Source organism: Larimichthys crocea, chromosome XV (genome assembly GCF_000972845.2).
Source record: "Larimichthys crocea isolate SSNF chromosome XV, L_crocea_2.0, whole genome shotgun sequence".
NCBI lineage: Eukaryota > Metazoa > Chordata > Actinopteri > Sciaenidae > Larimichthys > Larimichthys crocea.
In genome coordinates, this window is record NC_040025.1 from 23,921,249 (window position 1) to 23,946,147 (window position 24,899).

At 39.8% G+C, this 24,899-nt stretch overlaps 1 protein-coding gene across 3 annotated transcripts in view; it reads left to right on the forward strand.

Annotated features, from left to right (window-relative positions):
* Positions 1–24,899, forward strand: part of septin12 (septin 12) — a 59,603-nt gene that overhangs the window by 31,166 nt on the left and 3,538 nt on the right. Inside the window, exons 1-9 of one of the 3 annotated variants that reach the window (XM_010750256.3) lie at positions 3,635–3,774; positions 14,179–14,580; positions 16,048–16,176; positions 21,459–21,540; positions 22,080–22,217; positions 22,520–22,637; positions 22,896–22,991; positions 23,126–23,222; positions 23,854–23,905. In XM_010750256.3, the coding sequence (XP_010748558.1) occupies positions 14,217–14,580; positions 16,048–16,176; positions 21,459–21,540; positions 22,080–22,217; positions 22,520–22,637; positions 22,896–22,991; positions 23,126–23,222; positions 23,854–23,905 (1,076 nt within the window). In that variant the 5' untranslated portion in view covers positions 3,635–3,774; positions 14,179–14,216. Of the gene's footprint in view, positions 1–3,634; positions 3,775–8,466; positions 8,656–14,178; positions 14,581–16,047; positions 16,177–21,458; positions 21,541–22,079; positions 22,218–22,519; positions 22,638–22,895; positions 22,992–23,125; positions 23,223–23,853; positions 23,906–24,899 lie in introns of those variants that run through there. The other 2 variants (XM_010750255.3, XM_027288283.1) reach the window with 2 other exon arrangements.

The window sequence follows — 24,899 nt, forward strand, 5'->3', positions numbered from 1 at the left end:
AAACCATCGAGAAAACATTTAGAGTGAGGCCTGATTGGACTGCACATTCCTGTAAGAGAAGATTCTTATCTGCCCGTGTTTTCATTGTTGATGTGTGAGATAGTTTGGTTTTGCTTCACAGAGCGTTTACAGAAAGTCAAGATAAATACCTCACACTCTTCACCTCTCACTGTGTGTGTGTGTGTGTGTGTGTGTGTGTGTGTGTGTGTGGTGGAGGACAGAGAGTGATTGTGTAGGTGTACTTTCTCACCACTTGGGGGAAGCACTGAATCCTTGTGAAATTCAACATGGTCGTGCAGAACAGAAGCTCTTTCCACAGTGACAATAATATAAGATATTTCTAGTCTTATAATTATGACCTGTTCATTAATAAACTAGAGAACATGCTGTTCAGTACTGCACTAACACCAGAAGAAATTATTTTGAGCTCTTGAACCTCTTTAATTGACAAGCAGCACAGACACACTGACATTCACATATGAGCCCAGCTGCTTCAAGTCTGTAACTGTAAACTGAATTCTACTCCATGCAGACTGTGTTGGGTGAACGTTGCCAGCCGGTTACCATCAAACTGAACCGCCATGGGTCACCTGACTGTGACACATTAAGCTGAACATACAATGTGACTGATCAATCAATCACCTGCTCAGCTGAATCAAACAGCTCCTGACACAGCATGTCTCATGATAAATGTAGTTATTAGATATTGATTAAAGCAATCACTTCACTAAATAAACACCCCCACCGCTCATTTTAACAGAAGCTTAATATTACATTTTACTTTAATCATTTCTTCTGACATTATTAGTGGCACACATACACACACACAAACACACACACACCATCCATTCCTGCAAAATTGGTGCAAATTTTGCCCAAAGGTGGCGCTACAGAAACCCAGTGGTCATTGGTGTGACTCACTTTAAAGTTTGATTTATTCATTGTACAGTTTTCTCCCACTCTCAGAGCAGATTTAAGAATTTAAGATGACACACACACACACACTTATTAACATGCAACATAAACCTCACAGTCCAAGTAGAACAAAAACTTGGATATCAACCTTTAGTATTGCCATATATGTCTTTATTATGACCTGTTTATTTAACAAATCAAACCCTACTTTAGAAAGCAGTAGAGCTTGTGACGCCAAAAGGTTGGATCCAAACAGATTTTTTTAAATGAAATCATGTACAACGTCTTTTCATTACAAAATGCACTTTGGCATAGACTATTAGTTTAGGATTTAGTGAAAGTGTTTCAATTTTATGCTACGCTAAATTTTAAGAGACGGAACATATGATGTGCTTCAAACATAATGCATTATTCACTTCAAAATATCTCCTCTTAAAATCATTTCAGTCTGGGATTGAACCCTGAACTTTGAAATAACTGCTAGAATAATGATTCGATGTAAATCAGAGTTATTTTAACTTCATAAATGTACTGCCACTGCTGCTGCAATCTGCTGATTCTTTTATTTTTAGAACGTTTTAAACTCCTCAGACATTATTACATGAGTGATGATCATTTTATAATATACTGTATATAACAAAGTTGTATCAATGATGATCTGACCTTTGTCCCTGCTCTTCTCTCTTCTATCGGAGCTTCTTGTTCAATCGATCAGTTCAGTTATCAAAATTAAAGTAACAATGGCACTTCAAAAAGTTTGTTAAATACCACAGGCACAGCCAATCAGATCTAATCTGGTTTATTGTCACATTCATTGTTCTTTTTAAAAACTGGGAGCATTTTATTTTGTGTTCATTTATGATAATCTGTTCTGTTTGAAATTCTTATGGCTCTTTTCTCTTGTAGTGACAAGCAGTGATGGTTGCAAAAGTCCTCTGCAGGAGATTCTGTTTAGGGGGACCTAATGAGCCATTTTGCCACACCAATGTGCATGTCCATTTCTGTTCTGTGTGCCACATTTCATCTAAAAAATGAAAAGTAGGGCCTCTGCATCAGTTGCTGCATATCACTGCCGCCATGTTGTGTGTACTCTGTAGTAAACACAGTATGAGACATTTATCTCCTTTCTGTACTGTCCAAAACACATAGAAAGTCAGAACTTTGTCAAAGTACCACTGTCTGACTGTGCCTCTCTTCCCCACTCTGCTCCTTTCCACTGATGAACTAATACACCTTAGTACGTGATAAAGTGCAGTAATACGATACATTGATGTTATGTGTATCTCTGGGTATCTGGGATATTGGAAATGTCAGTTTCACTAAGTATCTCAAGTTCTTTTAAAAATGTTAGACCAAAGATTTTAGTTTGATTCACAATCTTCCTTTGGTCAGGAGATGGTGGGAGCAGACTCACAAAAACACACAACCACTGACTTGAGTCCTACTCATGAAGGATTTGCTTTTCAGTTTCTTAGAAACCCATTCAAATTTCACTTGACTGAAATTAATCATGGGAATCAAAGTGAAACATACAAGCAAAGAAATACAAATATTAATGACAAATAAAAGTTGAGAGAGTTGTTAACTCTTCTACTATAGAATCCTTCTAGGATCCTAGGTTAGAAAATAGTTCCATGCCCATGCAGTTCATACAGCAGCTATACTTCTGTAGTGTGGGATGAAGATGTGGGCTTGGAATGTAAAGTGTCTGAGAATTGAATAATGTGGGTGATGTAGGAATGCTGTCACCTCTCAGTGTCACTTAAGGTAAAAAGAAAAAGGAAAAAAAACTGAACTCCATCTGAGGCTAGTCATTGGAAGAGGACAAATAAATTCATTAAGCAAATTGTTTTAGTGTGCAATACCTAAAGACTGTATCAAACCTTAATGTAGTCTGCTTCACCTCACCCACAGGTTTCTGAAAAGTTATTGTGAAGCTCAGTGTGCTGGCTTCAGGCTGATCTAAAAATGGGCAAAGAACTGGTGCATGGGTTGAGCTGGTTGCTTAAACAAGCCACCTGTGATGGCACTCATCTGTCAATTAAAGCCTCCACACTCTTAATTCTACATAACTTTAAGCCTTAATATAATGTGAACAGGTGAGTTGTATATAAATTCACACTCAGTACAGTTGTTATGAACAGGGAAATTAGCTACAGAGACCAAAACAGTTTTTTGTACCAGGCTGTAAACATGTTTATTTCTGCTGTGAAGTTGGACATTTCAACATGGGGACTTATGGAGACTGACTCACTTTTGGAGCCAGCCTCAAGTGGACGTTAGAGGAACTGCTGTTTTTGGCACTTCTACTTTGGCTTCACTTTACTTCACACAGTGTTTTCAGGAACACAGTGTGAGGCAATTCTGTACTGAACAACTGTAACTTTGAAAGGTTCTCACACACCCTCAGATTTTTTTTTATTTTCTTCTTCAGACCAAACCTGGACTGGATCATGTTGTTCTGTGTGTGCTGTTGTGGAAATAGGGATCACTTAATAATATACAAATCAGATGGTGTGTTTTCAGTTAGTTCTATTGGCGAATAATGCTCTTGTATTTCTAACAATTTTGCCCAGTCTTTGTGTTGACACCTGACTGCATAAAAACACATGGTTATATACGGAACATGTCACATTTGTGTCATTTAACAGCGTGTTGTTGTTGAGTAATACAGCCAGCAGAAGATCTAACCAGGAAACAGTTTCCCCCACATGCCAGGAAATGCATCATCCTCTGACACACACACACACACACACACACACTGTGCCACACCCCTCCACACACACAGGCAGTGATATGACATCCTGCCCAGTTGGACATGTGTGTGTGTCACTGCTGACTGCTGTGCCTCCACATCAGGTAAAGAACAGCTCTCTCCTTCCTGTTTGAACACTTTAAACTGGGTCGCAGTGCTCCGGGTTCATGACGATGGTTCTTCTTGTGTTGCTGTCAGGACACTTGTGTTTTTCAGGGTTGGCATTTCAGATCTGAACGTGTGAAAACTAGTTTGCATGCTTGTCAGTTGTGAGTGTGTTTGGTATCTTAGCACAGGGAACAGAGAGCTGAGTGTATTCATAACATGTTAACTATTATAACAACGAGAAATGAAATGGTTATTGGAAATAGGGGTAATAAATGTGAGACAGAAAGGACTTGCTTATCATAATTAAGATGAATGTGAACATATTAATTATGGTTTAATAACTGTAGCATGGTACTTGATTGGTACATGAACTTGATTGTTTTGTTGTTTTCTGAACAGTTTATTACTTAGTATTTTGGGCTGTAATACCGTAAATGTACTCTACTGTTACTGTGTAGAAAACATGTTCACAACATATAGTTAAACTTCCTAAAAACACTTCACTGGAGTTTTCATCAGATGTTATGCAACCAGAAGAAAGTAGCACATTGTTACAAATTGTTACACATTGTTTTGGACTATTTTCAACAGTGGATTCATTAATCAACACTTCAGCCAATCAGTCAGTTACATTTTGAGTGAGTGCTATTCAGATGATTGACAAGCTCATAATATGACAGCAAACAGTAAAATATGAAGGAACATGTCACATTATTTTATTGATCATTGCTGTGTTATCGGACAATAATGGAGCTCTGTGGTCAGAGGAAGATTGATCTGGCTTGGATACAAACATATCACATCTGAGGAGGATCAGTTCATCGTTGCTTTGGGTCTTTTTGACAATAAGAGAATAAAAATATAGAATATAATTAGTCATGTCCTTCTAAAGTCACATTTGAGAGATGCAGAGTGTGTCTCTTACATTAAGCTGAGCTTCCTGTTACTTTCATCAGCACTTTGACTTCTGCGTGACAGTTGGAAGAGAAAGGGATGTTATGATAACCTGATAGATGGCAGCTCACAAACACAAGACATTCAAGGAGGTAAAAAGAAAAGTGGTGTCTTGGTTAGTCTGCGTGAGTCCAATCAGGATTATTTTATTATTATTATTTTATTCAATCATTTTTTCATAGGCCATAGCTCACATATGCTGTATATACAGTAGAGTGTATACTAAAACACACAATTCAACAAAACGCCAACAAACCAATAGAATACAAATGCCATGAAAACTTCCAGAAGACAAAATGAGGGTTTAGAAGAGGAGTGCCTGATTACACAAATGTCATGAATGAGTCTAATGTTGGCAAATAAAATGAAAATTTTGCATATTTATACTGTGATAAAAACTTCTCAGCTCAAGGTTTACTTGGTAGTATAGCCTGGACTTCTTTGTATCTGTTTCCAAGATCAACCATGAATCACCTCCAAGATCCATGCTCATATTCTGAAGAACTTGCAGGAGAGAAAGAAATCGACAGGCCTTCCTGGCAGACGCTTTATTGCACAATTATTTTTCATCTTAAGGGAATTTCCATAGAGGTCACCAATGTATTTTGTATTTTGTAATGGAGATACGCCACTCACGTTCACACACTTACAACACAGTCAGTCAAATTGTGAACAGAACGTGTGTTGTAGTCTGTAGCCATCCTAACACCTAATTCTGAGTAATCAGATGAAACATTTGTTGTAGAGGAGTTGTGAAATTATCTGAAAATGTTATCTGTGAGTGGAGGTGATAGATGCAGACAGCCGGGGCACAGACTTTATTAAGAAATGACATCAAGTCATTTTTAATGACTAGAACTGTGATGTTTAACAGACATCAAGCTGTGTACTCTGTGAACTGAAGACACTTTTATGAGTGTGAAAGTGACTGTTGGATAGTTTTGCAGAAACTGATGTGAAATCCCGGAAATCATTTTCATAATACACTCACACTTCCTGCTTTTTTTCTCTTCCACGTCACATCTTTGCCACATCTTTTTGACATGTCTCTCCTCTCTCTGTCTATCTCTGCCCCTTCCTTTGTCTGTTTTTTCTGACTTTTTAAAGTCCAAGTAAATAGATGGACACTTGAAGTGTCACAAAAATGAATGTGCACATCAGCATTGCCTCATTTGCTCTAGTTTTGTTTGGGTACCACTATAAGGAAGTGGTCTGGTTTTAAAACATGCCATAGAGGTTATGGGATGTTTCACAAACAGGATCAACAGTGTGACACATACATAGAGATGTGCAGAGGAACAAACAGCTCTGTTAGTGATGAACAGAAACTGTAAATCTATCAGGAAATCAATTTACTTCTTCTACAACTGTTACTGTTCTTAATATTCCTTACCATTGTTACACGGATGATACACAGTTCTTGACTTACTACACGACATTACTACTTCTGTCACCAGCAGCAGACCCAGCAGCAGCTGATCTCACTGCCTAGTCCAGCAGCAGTCAGCCCAGCTCGGCGTCTGTCTTTCAGCCTTTTATTTCACCAAGCTCTCACCAACCACTAAAAGTCAGTCCCACATTTACTCTTGTCCGGCGGCTTCTTGCTTGCTCACTTTCTCCTTTTTTCTACTTAGTTTCCTCCGTCAACGTCCTCTTCAGTCTCTTCATCTCTTCCATGCCTCTGCTGTGCTCCCCTCACCTGGATCTGGTGCTCTTTCTTTCTTTCCAGTGTCCAACCGTGGCACAAACTAACACTCCCCCAGTGCTTCACAGTCCAGACAGCCAGGCTGGCAAACTGACTTAACATTAACTTCACTGTCCATCATAAACTCTGTAAATCACAGAGAGTTGAGGCGGAGCAGCCAGAGGACATCAGAGGGAAAACCAGAAAACATTTCCTCCATAAAATATGATCCAGTTTCACCAGAATCAGTGAAATTGTTGGTACTGTGTGATCTAGTGCCCTAAACCATTAAACACTAGAGATGCTATTTAACTGTTTAGAAATCATTTTTGGATTTTCAATTCAGTTATTTTCAGATAGAGAAGTTGCACAAGGTTGCTTTGCGTAACGGTGGTTCTTGTAGCGGCAGTCAGAATAAAATAACCTCAATCTCACACCAGAAACCACACAATAGCCATGTGTAACCTCTGCTCAGGCACAGGCTCAGACTGATGCAAAAAAAAAACATGTCACATGACCTGACTATAATGTTTTTCTCGCACTACTGCTCACCACCTGTGAGATCAGATCAGGACGTTTACCTAAAGAGGTGTAGGGTTAAGATGCTGATTAAAGAAATGGTCATAGATTAATGAGTGCATCCTGTCCACTTGCAGATTGTTGCTTCAACTAAAGGTTTTAAGTCTATACTTCTGTATTCTATAAGTTCATTCATCATATAAGCAGTCATTCTGATACGATTCAATTATGACTGATAGACCTAACCAAACACAAAACACTGGCTGCAGTGCTGTCATGGAGAAAACATCAAAGGATATTTGACTACAACTATGATATTGCATAATTATAATTGATATAATTATATTAATATCATAATGAAATCATCTTCATACAATTCATACTAAACATATATATATTCTTCATATCAGCTTCATATCAATCAAATAGCAAATTCAGCTTCTGTGCTTTCCATCATAACAGAAATCCTATAAGAAAAGTAAATATAGAGAATATATCTATTCAATTCATCATGTTTTAAAGAAAATATTATAACATATTATTTAGTATGCTAATCAAAATACAAACTGAAATTGATTTGCTGGAACACTGAGGATTGTCCTTAGGTCTTCATCAGGCTGCATCCAATTCCAAACCCAGCAGTAACCTCCCTGGCTATAAAGTGAAGCCAATACATGAAGTGCCAAAAGCTGCAGTTCCTCTTGTCGTCCACCTGAGGCTGTCTCCAGAAGTCTCCATGTTCAAATGTCCAACTTCACAGCAGAAATAAACATGTTTACAGATATACAACTCATCTGTTCACATTATATTAAGGCTTAAAGTTATGCAGAATTAAGAATGTGGCCACAAACCTCAGCTCCACCCACACTCCACTTCTTTGCCCATTTCTGGATCAGCCAGGAGGCGACGCAGCCAGAGCCAGCACACTGAGCATCCCATGGCTCTTCAGAAGCCTGTGGTTGATGTCATGCAGACCACATCCATGTTTTACAGTCTATGGTCCCAACAACCTCCACCAGTCAGATGGTAGGATGTTGTCTAAGAAGCAAAACCATGAAATCACTCACTACTGTGGGTGCTGAATAATAACTGAAATTGGGCCAGATGAACTTGTTCGGAAATGGACTTTTGAAAGTGTAGAGACACACACAGAGAAAGAGAAGTGATTTAAGTATTGAGGGTAGAGAAAGTGAAAATGTTGAGCCACATGGAGTGTGTGTGCAGTGTGGTGACTGCAGCCCTCCACCTCCATGACTGAGTCCTGTCCACTTGCAGAATGTTGCTGCAGCTTCAGCTCAGGCACTGTTGGGTAAATGATTCTGACGGGGGAGGAGGAGGTGGAGTTGGAGTTGGGAGGGAGAAGAGGGGAGGCGTAGTCCTTGTCCTCTTAGAGATTAGTGGAAGCTCCTTGGGTCATTTGCATGTGAATGGATCCCAGAGCTGCTTTTAGCCACCAACATCCCCCTCCCTCTCTCTCTTTTTGTCTCTCACCCTTTCTCCACTCCTCACACTCCCCCTGACATCAGGGAGAACTGAGGAGAGAGGGAGAGAGGCGGTCAGAGAGGGAAAGAGAGGCTGAGAGAGAGAGTGAAGGGCCATCACTGTTGGGTCGGACAAATGGTGCAGAAAGAGGAGTTTAGAAAGCAGACAGTTTTTGGAACGGAGAACCCTTCACTGCCAACCAGAGAGTCACACATCGGGACTTTGTGAATGAGAGAAGGTAGGAATTTGTTTTTGTTTCTTTGATCCCCCGTTGTTATCGTTGGGGTATGCTCAGTCTCCTGGGCTAACAATGAAAGCTGACAGGACTGGTCCACTTTGGCGGTCAGAATGGGGGTAGAAGGGGGGTCTATAGTTTGCAAACCAGCCTTGTCTGGCTTCTTACAATCTGCTGAATCAAACAGATCCTTTAAGTTGGTGCTGTTACTTGAAACCGAAGTCCACTGTGACTTTCACAAACTCCTATAGAACATTTTTAATTATGAAATGTACTCCCTCACCACTCTTTGTAACACAATACATGTGACAAGGCTGCAACTAACAATCATTTTCATCATTTATTCATTTGGGGTCTATAAAACAAAACTTCAAAATGAACCCTGAAAACCCAGTGATGTCATCATCTTGTCTTTCTCACCAACACTTTGAAAGCCAACAACATTCACTTTAGAGATGAAGATGAAGAAACACAGTAAGTCACACTACAAAATGATTTAAATAATTGATTGCCAAAGTAGCTGCAGATTAATTTACATTAACACATTTATCAACTAATTGTTACAGCCAGACACCAGCTCTTCTCTCTTCATGTGACATTTTGCATTGATACATTTCATTAAAGGATCATTCTGCTTTCTAAAAATTTGGATTACACAGCTAACACTGTTATCACCAAAATTATGTTGGAGGTGAGGGGACACTGTGATATGACTACAAGGAGCCGGGTGGGTTAATAAACAAGAGCAGTCACATGATCTGACAACCTGTCTGGTCATCTGACTGCTTGTGTTTGATTCCTTGTCAGACTTAGTTGGAATGTCACCGTCTTCCCAGATCTCAGCAATTCAATATCATTTTAACCAAACTACATCTACACAAATGATACCTAGGTTGACCTGGAATCATGCTGAATAAGTTACTTCTTACTAAACCAAAGTCACAATTTCCCTGCCTGAGGATGCTTTACAGTCCATACAGCAACAATGCTTCACAGGACAGACATGCGGAGATGCAAGGAGATGCTGTCAGCAAATATGTAAACCTCTCAGGTCAATGGCACATTCAGCATGATGACAGTTTGTGTTGTGTAATTGTTAGAATCAAAACCTGTGTGTGGTTTCTTTCTACTTGTACGCAAGAGGAAGTCTGTTGTAACCAAACCCTGGTGAATTCATGAATTATAAGAGCATCTGTTTAGGAATGATACTGGACTGTTTTGCAGTTGTGCAGCGGAGCTGCAGCTTGGTGACCCAACCTACAGTTGGGTTCAGATAAAGCGGAGGACTCATGCACACTCAAAGACAAGCTTGGAGAAGCCCAACAGGGTAGAGAGTTGAGAAAGTTCTTCTTTTGAATTACAGAAACAGAAGCACAGAGGTGTATTAAAAGAGTTTCAACAAATCAAAGTGTGTTCTAAAAAAGAAAACCTATTCTAGGAAATTAAGTATCAACATAAGATACAGAGATCCAGATTTTTGAGAGGCCAGGGAGTCCCTACTGCTTTACCATAAGTTGTGACGCTCAGTACTTGAGGACATGTAGATCCATGTTTCTTCTTCAGAAGGTTCAATGCAAAATGAATAAGTGCAAGCTTCTGCCAGCTCAGTATCCGCATGTTCAGACAGGTTTCTGTCATTACATCTGTCTACTTCAGTTTCTGTTGTTAATCATGACTCATCACATGTAGTAAGTCAAAGCTGAGGGTCAGGTCAAGCTGAACAGGACTTAAAAGCATTCAGTTGGCCAAGTTTGAGATCACACCAAAGCTGTCAAGGTCTGTCATTTGCCTCAGTTCCACTGTAAAAAAAAAGGTTCAGCTTGACGTTTAGAACTTTTGATTTTCCATTGGTCAGAGTTGTGGATATTACCTGGTACCTTTTTATAGTATCACCTTTGTTTCGGTTCCAAGCTAGCTGAGCCAAAGTACCTTGTAGTAAAAGCAAGTCAAGTCTAATCAAGTAGGGCCGTACCATGCAGTAGAAATGAGGCCATTGACAAGACTTGATTAAGCTGGGATTGGCTGGGACATAATAGAGTCTGACTAAAAACCTGGTTTAAACAAAGTGCTTGATAGATTGTCAACATGTGAAAGCTTTCAGACGGTACGAGCACACTGACAATTAACCCAACAATCACACACATTTGATGATCAACAGAGGTGAGAAAATGAACCAGGTCTGAACCTTCTCTGAACTTTTTGTGCTTTGTCGGAGGACATGTACAAAATATCTGAGAGGCTTGGGGCCGTGAGTTGTGGTGCGTTTTGCGTTCACATTTCAGCTATTATTGTCTGTTGACAAGTGACAAGACCTGAGTGAGTGAAATTTACCTGGTTTCAGCAATGTAAGTAAATTGTGCTTTTAGATAGAGATAGTTTCTCTGTGACGCAGAGGAATTTCTTGATGGGGATAAAGCATGAATTTAAATAGTTCTCTTCTCTCTTTATAAGTGATCCCACCCCACTGTGGTGTGATGCTACATGATACCATTGTGCCTTCACACCTTTTGGTAATGCAAACATTTTGTCAATTGTTGAGTGAGGACAATCGCTTTCAGAGCCCTAATGTTTCAGCATGTGGTGGCTGATGGCCTCGCCCTATCTAACCAACCCCCAGGTTGATATTTTGATATTCATGAAAACATTAACACCTCTGAAGAACACAGTGATGAGGTAGTGGATGGGGGTGGGGGTGTGACTGATTCTTCTCATCATCTGTCATGGCGTTATTCATTGCGTGTTTAGAGGATGAGTTTGGGAAAACACTGAGAACTACAAGTTTAAACATATTCTGCTGGCACTATCCCGTTGCAAAATTGGACAATCTCAACTGCAAATGTCAAAACATTGAGCAAGGAGAATGTGGACTAAGACTTGAGACACTGTCATACTTCATCAGAAGTGCTTGTTTTATGGTTGAACGGCATTGGAAACCTCCTCCCCCCACACCTTCTTTCTGGCTTTGGGAGAGGCGGCTGCATCCAACAATCTTATCAATCTATAACTCTTTGAAACCATCAATCAAACATTCACACCCACTTCATGCAGTGATTAGTTAGGTGTGTGAATGTGAGTGAGTAATCAATTCATTTCACAGCTATTTCTGTCATCTTTATGTTTACAACCGAGCATATCACTATGACTTCCTCTCAGGGGAGTCTGGAATTTTGTGCCAATATCTCCATATTTAAATTATTATTGTTACTTTCAGACAACATGCCATATTAATGAGTTCTTGCTAAAACAACGTAAGGTGTGTGTTCTCTCTAGTCACTCACTCAGTCCTCCACATTACAAACTTCTACATGTTTGTGATAAAACTGCAGTGTTTTACTAACAGATGACTGTTACATGTCATACAATAGATGTGCACTTTCATCTGTTTCACTTTTGGCCCGTCTCCTTCTGTCTGTGTCTTTTCAGTTTTATCCAAGCAAACGCTGCCCGGGGTTCTAACAGTCCCTTTCTCTTGCGACTGGACACACTGTTTGCTTTTCACATGCAACTCTAGTCAGCACAAACTGTGTGGGAAAATGTGTGTGTGTCCATTGGTTACTTGACTTGTTTCTTGTCTCTACAGTGACACATTAAGACACTTGCTAGCACCAGATTAAACAAATACTGTATATCATACACATGATACTTTTTAATGTTAATACATTTTTAATTTAATACAAACATACATACTGTTTATGAAAAATATGTATATCAGAGACACAAGCAAATGAGGAAATGATTCATTGGACTAATAATTAATATGACTGAAACATTATTGTCGCTTTTTCTGTCTACATTTTAAATATTTTCAGATTAAACTGCAGTAAATTATATCTGCTGACACAAATCTTTATGAAAAATTCATCAAGGTGTTGCTCTGATTTCTCCTAAAATGGTTCTCTTAAATTGTCTGAGACATCCTCCAGAGATCGAGTATCGCTCTGTCGAACTCTGTTGCAGAGATTGAGGTCCCCTGACTTTTAATCCCTACTGTGAGAACAAGATGCAAAAAGTGTGTTAACCTAATTATTACATTTCCATCTGTGGTTTATTTATACGGTTTGAAGAGTAAAACACCTCCTGCTTCAGTGGAGCCCAATAAAGTCTGAAATATAATGATGTTTCTCACTCTGCCCTTCTCTGCCCTGACTCATGAGGATTAGTTCTGTTCCAATGGTTGTACAGTTGGATATTTATAGCTGATTGAATTATGTGGACTAACACTAACCAACAGCCTATGTGTGTATATGCGTGTGAGGGTGTGTGTGTACTGTGAGAGTAAGGCCTAGTAAAACACTACAACTTGTTGCATCATGCAGAGACACACACACACACACACACACACACACACACACACACAAAAACATGCTTCATGATGGTTTCAGGCGACTGTCAATTTGACAGCATCTTTAAGTCAAACAATCAGACACACACACATCGTTTCAAGTTCTCAGGAGGATTGTCGCTGCCATCCAATCCTCTTAGAGCACAGACCAGACACACACTCAAACACACACATACACTCACACGGATAAGAGAAGGGACAGACTTAAGTTCCATATACACCAGCTGAGTTCTGAAAAGTGTGTGTGAACATGCTAGGCCTCAGAGAGTTGTGTGTGTGTGTGTGTGTGTGTGTGTGTGTGTGTGTGTGTGTGTGTGTGTGTGTGTGTGTGTGTGTGAAGACTGTGTTTTGCTATTACTGAACTACAAATACACTTTGTTCACACATCTAATCAATTAAATTGTATACATGCATCCACAACATACTGCACATGAACACAAAGGTTTTTAGGTAGACACGTGTCATTTTTGTGAAACACACTTATTTGGCTTCTTTCTGTATTAGGACTTTGTTAGCCTAGCTTAGCATAAAGGCTTGACAGAGTCAGGCTAGTTGTTTTGTTGTGAACACCTCTAAAGGTCACTGATTGAAATGTTGCATTTTTCCTCGAAATGTAAAAATGATATGTTGTGGTTCCATATATACTGTATATATCCATGAAAAGGCCATTAGCATTACAGTATGGTCAATGTTGCTGATCTGGGAAATGAGGAAAATATTCTGCCTCAGCAGCATCAGTAAGTTGGCTCGGCTCTGTATGACAGCTGAACAGTCTGCTAGAAGCAGCCTGAGCAATTATTTCAGTGGTCAGTCAGCCTCCTGTTTGTATCGAAGTGCACAAAGTGGCACAAAGTCTGTTTCAGGCTGATTTGGCAAAAACAAACAAACACTGCCTATACTTTCAGCATCAACCAGCAGCTACATGTTGGATGTTAAAGACAGAACACACAGTACACACAGCTGTAAAGAGCATGCAACAGAGACAGTGCACAACCTGCTGCACCTTCATGTTGCCTCATGGGTGGCAAGCCACATGTACAGTATGTAGTTTGACCAACAGCACAATAATAAACTGCTAAACACAGCAAGACAGTTTAGTGACAAATCAAATACATTTCTGTATTACATATTACACTTTCATTATTCATTTGTATAATGTGTCATTGTGGTTGTTTTAACTGCAGAAACTGCTGGAGAGCTGGAGACAGACCCGCTCACCCCAATGGAGGAGAGTCAGGAGAAGGAGAGAGGCATCATGGGACAAGAGCAAGGAGATCAGGACCAAGGACAACCAGCCAGCACGAATACCCAGCATTCCCTGACAGAAAAGGAGGAGAAATGTGTGGGCGTTCATGCAGAGATGGAGGAGAAGGAGAGGGAGAAGGGAATGGAGGAAGGAGAAATGAAGAAAGAGATGGAGCTGGAGGCAGAGGTGAAGGTGGAGCTGTGTCAGTCTGTGCCAGGTCTGCAGATGAGCTTCATCCGGGGCACTGACCTGTTTGGCTATGTGGGCATCGAAGCAGTACTGGACCAAATGAGGTACAAGACCATGAAGGCTGGCTTTGAGTTCAACATCATGGTGGTTGGTGAGTCCCACACATTATTATTAGCATTTCACCCATGGTGATGTTATGATGCGGTCTTAGGGACGGTGTTAGTAATGAAACACTGAGGATGCACTGAGATCACTCAGACATTCAGATTTGGTCTGGCTCTATTCTTTAACAGTTTGTATCCAAACATGTGGATTTCCATTTGGTTCACTGTAATGCCATGCCAAATAAATGACGTTTGCTTCTCTTACCTGCAGCAGGTGATTGTGAACACACTGACTATTTCTACTGATTTCATCACTGAACTAATAACTGCAATATTCTTATTATGTTGTGGCCTACGATATTCAGGGATACAAACCTTTGAACTCTACAGCCTAAGTTAAGTTACAATTCACATTTAAAGGGACACGGCAGGTTTGTCACCTGTTGTATGTCACGTGAATGAAAGCAGAGAGAGTCACACTGCACAATGTTCAATCACACTCTGTATCATTCCTCTAAGACGTTGTCTTTCTAAACACAGAACTCATGCCAGGTCAACAAGTCACATGGGTAATGGACTTTAGGTGACATTACTGCTGACATGTTGAGGCTGTATTTGTTACTGAAACCAGACTCCCTGCTGTGCTCTGGACGTTCACAGCTCCACACTGAGCAAAGCTCTCCTCTGTGTCAAGCTTGCAGTTTGACTAATGGCAGGCCGGCAGGCTCACATGATACACATCAGTGTGTGTGTGTGTGTGATGATATGGGGATATCATCATGGGGATCCTCGTTGAAATAATGTATTTTGATTGGCGGGTCTTATATTGGAAGAAGTATGAATGTGTGAGAAGGAAGTGGTTTTCAGAGTTGAGACCATTCTTCCTGCCACACACACACACACACACACACACACACACACACACACACATAACGAACACTTCCTCTGCTGAACAGAAAACAGGAAGTTTGTCTGTGCTAATTATTTATAATTCAAGCCTGCTAATCGTTCACTTTGTGTTTACAGTAACACACGAGTGTCACAAATGAGCTCAATGAGTTTGAATGTGTCTATCAGTGTTCTGCTTGCTGTAGATCCAGACTTTTGTAGGATCCTACATACTGTGACATTATGTCAACTGTTGTGTGGACTGAACTCACAAAGCTGAGTTTAGTCTGATGCTCGAGATAGAACAGACAGGTGTATTGGTGAAGGGGAAAAGAGGTCTCTATGTGATTCTCTTCACCAATACCAAATCATATTTAATTAGTGACGATGACACAACTTTCCATGAGAACAGCTTTGACATTTGATTACTCTGACTTCTTTTGTTCAGTCAAATGCAGAGTTTTGTAGATAAACAGGTTTCTACTTTGAATAAAGTTGTTTTGGTGTCAGTTCTGAAACTCAGGTTAAGACTTCATTTCAAACGTCTGGACACAGCAGCTTCTTCAGAATAAATACCACACACCCTCACACAGTCTGGTTAAAAGCTGTGGTTTCTGTGTCTGCAGGTCAGAGTGGTTTGGGGAAGTCCACTCTGGTCAACACTCTGTTCAAGTCCAAAGTCAGCCGGAAATCCTGCACTCCTAACTACGAAGAGAAGATCTCCAAAACAGTCAAACTGCACACAGTCAGCCATGGTTAGTCCACACACACACAAACACACATTCTACAGGTGCACACACAAACACACCCACACACAGGAAATATGTGATGACTCTTGAGGCTCCTGAAGGCGTGATGTGATCTCTATGTCTATTCGATCTTTGGTAACCGAGGTTTATTTGATTTTCTAAAACATCTTTGGAAGCTCCTCTATTGACAGACATTAGAATGTCTACTACATGATGTGCAAATGAAAAATAACACTTACAAATGGGTGCAATGAGCATGTTCCCCACCACACACACATACAGAAAACACATTGCCCACTTTGATATCACACATGAATTCACAATGAATGAATGTCCCATTTTTTTCCCATTAGCATTTTAATGTAGCATGCATTTGTGTGTGGAGTTGTACAAGAAGACGTTATTGTAGAAATCTTATTTTTCATTTGTGGATCATGTGATACACATTTAGGACCAGTTTGAGTCTAGTTTCTCTCCACAGAGCAGTTTCCAAGACATTTACATTTTAGCCTGGGCTAAAGTAGCACGGGTCATTTGTCATTTGTCTGTGTGGTATGGAAAATGGCATCCAATCTCACAATATGGTAAAAAACGTAGTTTTCTTACCATTTGAATTTGTATGTATGTAGCAAAAAGTGATCAAATCCACAAGGAGCCGGCCACACAAAGACACACCACACAGTGTGTGGAAAAAGCTACTTTGTCTGCTTTGTTCTAGTCCACGTGTTTTTCTTCCTCTTTCTTCTACAGCTAATCACACTGGCTCAGGCCAGAGGTTGTGACGGGTGGAGTAATAGGAGAACTGTTCCTTTCAGTTCTTCTCCCATGACAAAGAGCAGCTTGAGCTGTGACTGCTTCCAAAAAGACTTTTCTAGTTTTGAAAGGTGATCATATCTGTAAGGGCCAATTAAGCGATAATAATAAGTTAAAAACAGTTAAAAATGAATTATTTCATTATAATTCATGTAAGGCTTAGAGAATGTTAGTTTAAAATTCAAATTAATCATGTGTAAAAGGTTAAAAAGATTTCTATGCTCTAAATTCTATGATGTGATGTCACTACACTACACACACTATGGTAACTGACTGTGTGTTTTTAGAGTCTAGGTTTATTTCACACTGTGCATATCCCACCTGCACTGCTAAATAGGTGAATTAAAGGGTCATTTCACCCAAATTATCCTGTGTTGTATTGTTCTGATTGGGACAGGTTCTTCTGCAGTATGTAGTATGTGTTTTGTGCTTATGCTGAAATACATTTGACTCCTGATCTACAGAGTTCTGGATACTAGATAGTATAATGATATATATACTTCATACAGTTTTTTAAAATTTGTCATACAGTCTATACTGCAGCAGCCCGCACTTCAATATCTCCAGTTGCATTAGGGCCTGATGGGTAATGTAGTAACTGAATGAGCAGGACTGATATGTGGTAATGTTGTAACGTTATAGGATTTTTATATTAATATGATGAAGTGATGATCAAAGTTTTTACATACATCACTGGAGATGGTCTTTATAGTACTTTCCTCTGTTTTGATGCTGAGGACATTTTTAATGTAGAAGAATGGAAGATGATTTTCACCCTCACTCCTTCCAACCATCTATAATATAAAAAAAAAAAGAATTAGCTCACCGAAGGGGTCTGTAACATCATGTGTGCTGTAGTACACACACACACATTCTCTCTCTCTCTGTAAGAGGAATGTTCTTTTTCTTTTCCCGTCACCTCAAGAATGTGAAGCTGCAGAGCGTGACACTGTCCATAAACATCTCCTCCTGCACTCTCACATGTATCTTCTGATGTGTAAATGCTTGTCAGAGTTACACTTTGCACACACTGAAACATAGAAATCATAAAAAAAACTAAAACTTTGGCCTGGTCTAAATGTAACCACACCGTTGCAGCAAAAAGCCTAAATATGGTCATGACTCAGAGTACAGGTTTCTTTACATCACATGCTACGTGTTCTTTTAGTCTCCAAAGGATTAGTGAGATGATATATTTGTTCCCTCATTGAAGGGTTTTTTGTAATGGGTTAACCTGAGTATATTAATTTATACTGTTATAGGATAATGAAGACATATATATATGTACCAACACGACTGCATTCATATTTACCAGCACACAGATGTGATCTTTGTTGACCATCTCAACATATTGATGATTTTGCTTTTTTTTTTTTTTTGATGCATAGAATCAAATCAAAACATCCTCTGTGGAGCAGAGTAAAATTGTGTGTTAGATTGTGATATTTTCTGTGTACAAGTTGAAATTGTGACTTGATGCATGAAGCTAGAGCAAGGGTCAGCGGTTGGAGTGTAGGCGTGTTGTTCTGTCAAAGAGGTCTCCAAAATGACTTGGAAGCATGTGGGGGGGGGGGGGGGGGGGGGGGGGGGGGGGTGATGAGGAGACAAGGAAGTGAGGCTCGCCTCAACATGACACGACTGTCAGAACGAAACTCGATCAGAAGTGAACCATGTATTTATTTATTTATTTATATCAATTCTTGTTTCGTTGTTCCCACTTAGGCCTTTACAGACACTTCACAGTTACGTTCGCAGCCTCTTCACCTGGTGGAAACTTTCCATCTGAGGCCTCGCTGCTTAATAGGCAGTAGTTATAGAAGGGAAGTAAAAATGTTGCATAGTTGCCCAACTGTGACCCTCCAGCAACTGTAAAGGACATTTGAAACCTAATGAAGGTGAGAGAGAGGGAGACAGACACAGAGAAAAGTATGAAAAGTGTCATGAGATAACTTTTGTTATGATATGGTGCTATATAAATAAAATTTAATTGAATAGAATTACACAGTGTAGCTGTTTGAGAATCATATATAAAAGAATGAATAGAGAATAGAGAGTAATTTTGTGCACTCATCCAGTACAGACACATGTTCAGAGACACAACACAGGCAGAAATGTTTTTAGGGGCAGCCTATCAGTTTCAGGATCCTCTCCATGTCCAGACATAGTCGCCACTTTAGTTCATGAGCACAGAGAAAAGGGATAAATATAGACTACAGCAGGGGTGTCCAGACTTCTTTTAAAGAGGGCCAGATTTGACGATGTGAAGATGCCTGGGGACCAATACTAACATTTAAAAAATGAAAAACAATAAAAGGACATACAGATGCACAAAGTTTGCATGAAGTTGATACAAATCTGAACCTCATGCTCATTCTAAACATGACTTATTATTAGTAATGCAAAGTCTGTCAACATGTTTAAAACATATCACTCTTGTCTTTAACAAAATCATTCAGAAAGTAATATTTTGTGTCACACCTACAGGTACACCAGTAGTTATGTCCTTAAAGGTTCAGATGCTTCGTTGTGTCAATCAAAAAATCCAAATCTTCCAGCCATACAGTATCTGACAATCCTAGCAGGCCATAAATAATATATTCTAAAAACAAAGCTGCAGGCCAGACTTTGGACATGCATGGACTACATGAACATGACAACTACATGAATGAAGAATAACATGTAGTGTTCACATTTTTCATGGCTCACATTAAATGAAAGAATATGAAATTATTAGAACCACATAGTCGTCATTTTTAATTGTCACCTTGCTGTTATATTCTCCATGTAGTAAACATCTTAAAGTTCTCCCTCCATTGTCTTAGCTCAGCCAGGAGACTGTGATGATGTTCTAGTAATCAGCAGGAGTAATATCTAAATGTTATCTTCTATATCTTCTGTTAATATTTCTAATATAGAGTAAGGTGGTTTTAGGGGCAGGTCTTTATCTTAATGGTTCTTAATTTTGTTTTTGTGTATTTTGCCGATTCATTACATATACAGACATATTAAAGTATGTGTTGGAGGGTTGGTTATTTTATGTCTCTAGTTCCCAGTTTTTATCTAAAATTATAGTGTTCCAGTTCCCATTTTTTTCTGGAAATATTTTGTCTATGTGCTGTATGATTGTCTTTTGAATTGTCTCTTTTAATGCACATAAAGAAATGCTCTGTGTTGGATAGTCAAGTACTTAGTTTCTATAAGTAATGTCTCAGCTGTAGCTATATAAAGAGGTCATTAATAACTGGCCCCAACCCGATAAACCTTTTTCTTCCCATTTTTTGAATCCTGCTTCTAATTTGGATGGAAGAAAGTCACTGTTGTGTCCAGTCTTTGTTTTTCTAGATGTTAACATACCAATTTGGATACATCAGTTAGTAGTCTTCTATGTAGTACACTGTATGCACTATATGCTTCTTGATGTCGTGCACTAGTTTCAGCAGTTTAAGTTGATCGTTGCTGTACAACTTTATTCACCTGTACTCACCCCAACTGCTTTCCCAAAGCCAGTGCAATACAGATCCTGCCAATGGTTTAACTTCATCATTGTGACATGTTCACTCATTAATGACTTAAAGTCTACAGAGAGTCTCATTGTATTTATAACTCACTGCACATTAATGAAGTGTACATACGTTGATTATGATAACATGTGCAGTCTATGGATATATGGACTTGTATATATAACTCAGCTGTTATATACGGCACTCCACTCCACGGATCAATAAAGTATTTCTAAGCAACATTTCAGCGATTATGTGTATTCTCTACTGGAAATGTTTTTGTAGTTCTTGTTGAAGGTGTGTGAACTGCTGAAATAAGCTTCTGTGCTGCTGACTGGCACTCACAAAGTGTTACCTTATTGCACAGTGAAAATCTTAATGACCGGGTTCCAGATGTTTCCGCTCAGAGAAGATTCCTGTGTTCTTACTCAACAATGACAGTCGACTAAAATGATAGTCTTCACTCTGCTGCTCAGCGTTCCTCAAACGTTCACACATCTTCTCAGTGTGTACACATTACCCTGACTCAGTGATCTCATCACACAAATACACACACTTCTTACTATGATTATGAGGATTTACCATTCCCATGGCCAATTCTAATGCTCATCCTGACTCCAAACTACAACCTTTTCATTGGAAACCTGTAGTCCTTACTTCTTTGACATAAAGTGCATTTATTCTCATAACTTCTAATGTTACTTTAAGATGTAAGCTGTAATAGCAAGCTTTTATCTCATTTAATTTTGATTAGAAACAAGCTAAACTCATGACATCATTCACATTCAAATGCAAAAGTCTAGTTTGTGATTTCATTTTCCCCTGTGGTTGCACGTCGGCTGCAGATTTGACACATCAGCGAGAAGATTGGCTGGATTGTTTGGCAACAATAAGAGCACTCAGCCATGGCACAGACCTTTTTTGCTACTTCACATGTAACACTCTCCTTCTCCTTCTTCATCCTTCTATGTCTAGTGATTGAGGAGAAGGGAGTGAAGATGAAGCTGACAGTGATCGACACTCCAGGATTTGGAGACCAGATCAACAATGAGAACTGGTGAGTGGCAGATGGATGAAGGCAGAGAAGAAGAACTGGCTAGTTATAGTATTGGTGATTAAGTGAACAACATCTCATGGGAAATGTAGTCAACCCAAACATACAGACTGTCAGGTTTTTTATGTTCCCTCTCACAGGGTCACCTACAGAAGACTGGTCTGTTTTTTAATGTTTGCTCACATCAACTTGGTCCACACCTGCCACCAACAAAAGCCAACATGACACATTCTAATCAGCAATGTCACACACACACACACACGCACGCACGCACGCACGCACGCACACACACACTGTGGTTTATTCTGATTCACACACACATCGTCCTGCTGCCACAAATACTTACAAGAACCCCAATAATCTGCTGCTGAAAATAGTCTCCAGCAAACTACAGTCTCAAGCTATCTATCTATTTTAAGACACTGACAGAGGAGCAAAGCCAGAAATTAATAATATACATATTAAGACATTATTAGTATTGGTCTTGTCATGGGATTCATTGAACATAATTTTCCATCACTCACTGACTCTCGTCTCTCCAGCTGGGAGCCCATAGTGAAGTACGTCAATGAGCAGTATGAGAAATACCTGAGAGAGGAGCTGCACATCACCCGCAAGAGGAGAATACCCGACAGCAGAGTCCACTGCTGCATCTACTTCCTCCCTGCCACTGGTCACAGGTCAGTACTGAGCATCATTATGCTCCTGCACTAACACAAAGCTGTCCATCACTGATTGAACAATATATTTTTTTAATTGCTGTAAAGAAAGCAGAAGGAAGTAATGAAAGTCACCACTGAGACTGTTACATCATGTCGAGACAAGGCTAAAAGGGGTTTCTGGCTACAAATAATAAATCTGTTTGCCTTTGGTTTTATTATTGGCTTTATGATTTTTTTGATGACAAAATGTCAAGTGTTGTGTGTATGTCCACACCTTTGATCATTGTCCAAACTGACCAGAGATCTGCCTTTGTTTGCAGGTTACGCCCCATCGATATTGAATTCATGAAGAGGTTGGGAAAGATAGTGAGCATCGTACCCATCATCGCCAAAGCAGACACACTCACCATTGAGGAAAGACAGGAGTTCAAAGAGAGGGTGAGGGACACACTACTGCACACACACACACACACACACACACACACACACACACACAAACAATGCCTGTTTTTGTTTGATACTTTTGTCCCTCCAGGTGACTGTTGAACATGTTAGAGTAAATCTTCCCTATACGACCCGACACGTGTATGCTGTCATCTGTTCAGCACTCATAATTCCTGCCATAACACGTAGCCTTCAGTGTAAAACACTTAACCTTCCATATTTGACCTGTGTTTAACTTTTGACCTTTGACAGATAAGGCAAGACTTGGCAGCAAATGGGATCAGTGTCTACCCCCAGAAAGAGTACGACGAGGACCCAGAGGAACGCATTCTCAATGACAGGATCAGGGTAACGCCTCCACTCCTTTCAAACTGTCTTCCACAACATACTACTCTTCATTATACTAAATATGGAAAGAAAAAGATGTGTGGATATCATATGTTATGATGAGTGAGTGAGACGTGCTCATTGTGTGTGTCCAGGAAAGCATTCCCTTTGCTGTGGTGGGAACAGACAAGGAGCACCAGGTGAATGGAAACAAGGTGCTGGGCCGAAAAACAAAGTGGGGAATCATTGAAGGTAAGGCTGCAGTCTGACCTCGTTCACACCTGGTTTATCATTTACTTATCACAGTCCCACTGTGTGCAGACTGTGATCTCATTTTTGGCAAAGCAGATGAGTAGGTGCAGCAAATATTCAATGACTGCAGCAGCTGCTCCGATGAAACCTAAAGCTATTTCTTTACACAAGAGGAATCGTTTCTTTTTTCTGTGTGCTGGATTATTTTTTAAACTTTGCCTGTGAAGACACCCACACTTCTTACTGGAGTCAGACATCCAGTTTCTCCACATCCACAGGGAGGAGAATCATCAGTAATGATGTTTACCCGGCATCATGTCATTTCTTGCTTCAGGAAAATGCTTTTTTCAGATGTGACCATGTGTTTCTACCTGTGGCAGTGCCACAGCACGTTTTCATGTAAAAACAACATGCTTCCATCTGACCACAGGGGATGCAAATGAACATAATTCCCATTGGTTTCCATTTTAATCACCATCTTAACTGCTGCCAAATTGGGTCTTGTGGACTGATATAATTAAATTGAATTAATTAGACATGCGGATGTGTAAGTCTCTGTGTCTGTAACGCTGATGAGTCCAACATGATTCTAATTCTATGTAAATCAAATAAATCTTTCTTCTTTCTACAGTTGAAAATGTGGCGCACTGTGAGTTTGCTAACCTGAGAGATCTACTCATCAGGTGAGTCTGACTGTGCTGTTACCCTCAGTTCATCATGAAAGAGATGGGACATTATATATAACATCCAAGGTCATGGTCATGTGACCAACAGCAGCTGAAGGCATGCTGAGGCAAAATGACGGCGGTTCTTGTTCTGTGGCCGTTCTACCATAAAGAGCTGATCAGTGAAGAAGTCAACAAACACAGTGCCACAGTCGACCATGTTAATGACCTGTACGTCATAGTGCTGCTTGTCTGTTGAAAAGTCATCTACACACACACACACACACACAGCTGCTTGCCCTTGCTAAAGTGGAATTCAGTTCAGTGGCATATTTCTAATTTTCCACTCTTTTCGCACTTCAAACTACTGTCACTGTTGTGTGTTAATGTGCACATCTGTACAAAGACAGAGACGACAGCAGGTTTTCAAGGTCGGACACTAAAATAGAAACAGTCTCTTCTTCTTTCGATGCGGTTGGTGGTTGAAATTCTTCTGAGGCCTTTACAGTTTGATACTTCAGTTATGTGATAACAAGCGATGCATATATGTTCAGTCTGTTTGTTCTTGAATACATCTTCCGTGGTCATGGAGATGAGACGTGTGAATAGCTCTGATGGAGCGTTCCCCTCAAAGTTTGTAAATGAATCCAAACAGTTGGAAGCCAGCTGTTCCAACAGTGACAGCTCTTCCTAAATTGTTGGAGCATTAAATTCATTTAATTGACAAAGATAGTGAAGACACTGGTTGTACCAAGAAAATATAAACTAAGAAGAGTCACATAAACAATAAGATATTCATTGTGGTTTATGATATTTATGGATATAATCTTTAGCTGAGGTATGGAAAGGGATCAGGATCAGGGCCGCATCTGTTTTATTTGGATGATGTTGTTCTGCAGGCCTCTTCTGACAAACAACAAAGGTTCTTAGAGTGTTCTTAACCTCTGTCTGTGTCTACACAGGATTAATTCAAGCACAGTACAGCATGAAATGCAAACTGTACTGAGGCCTG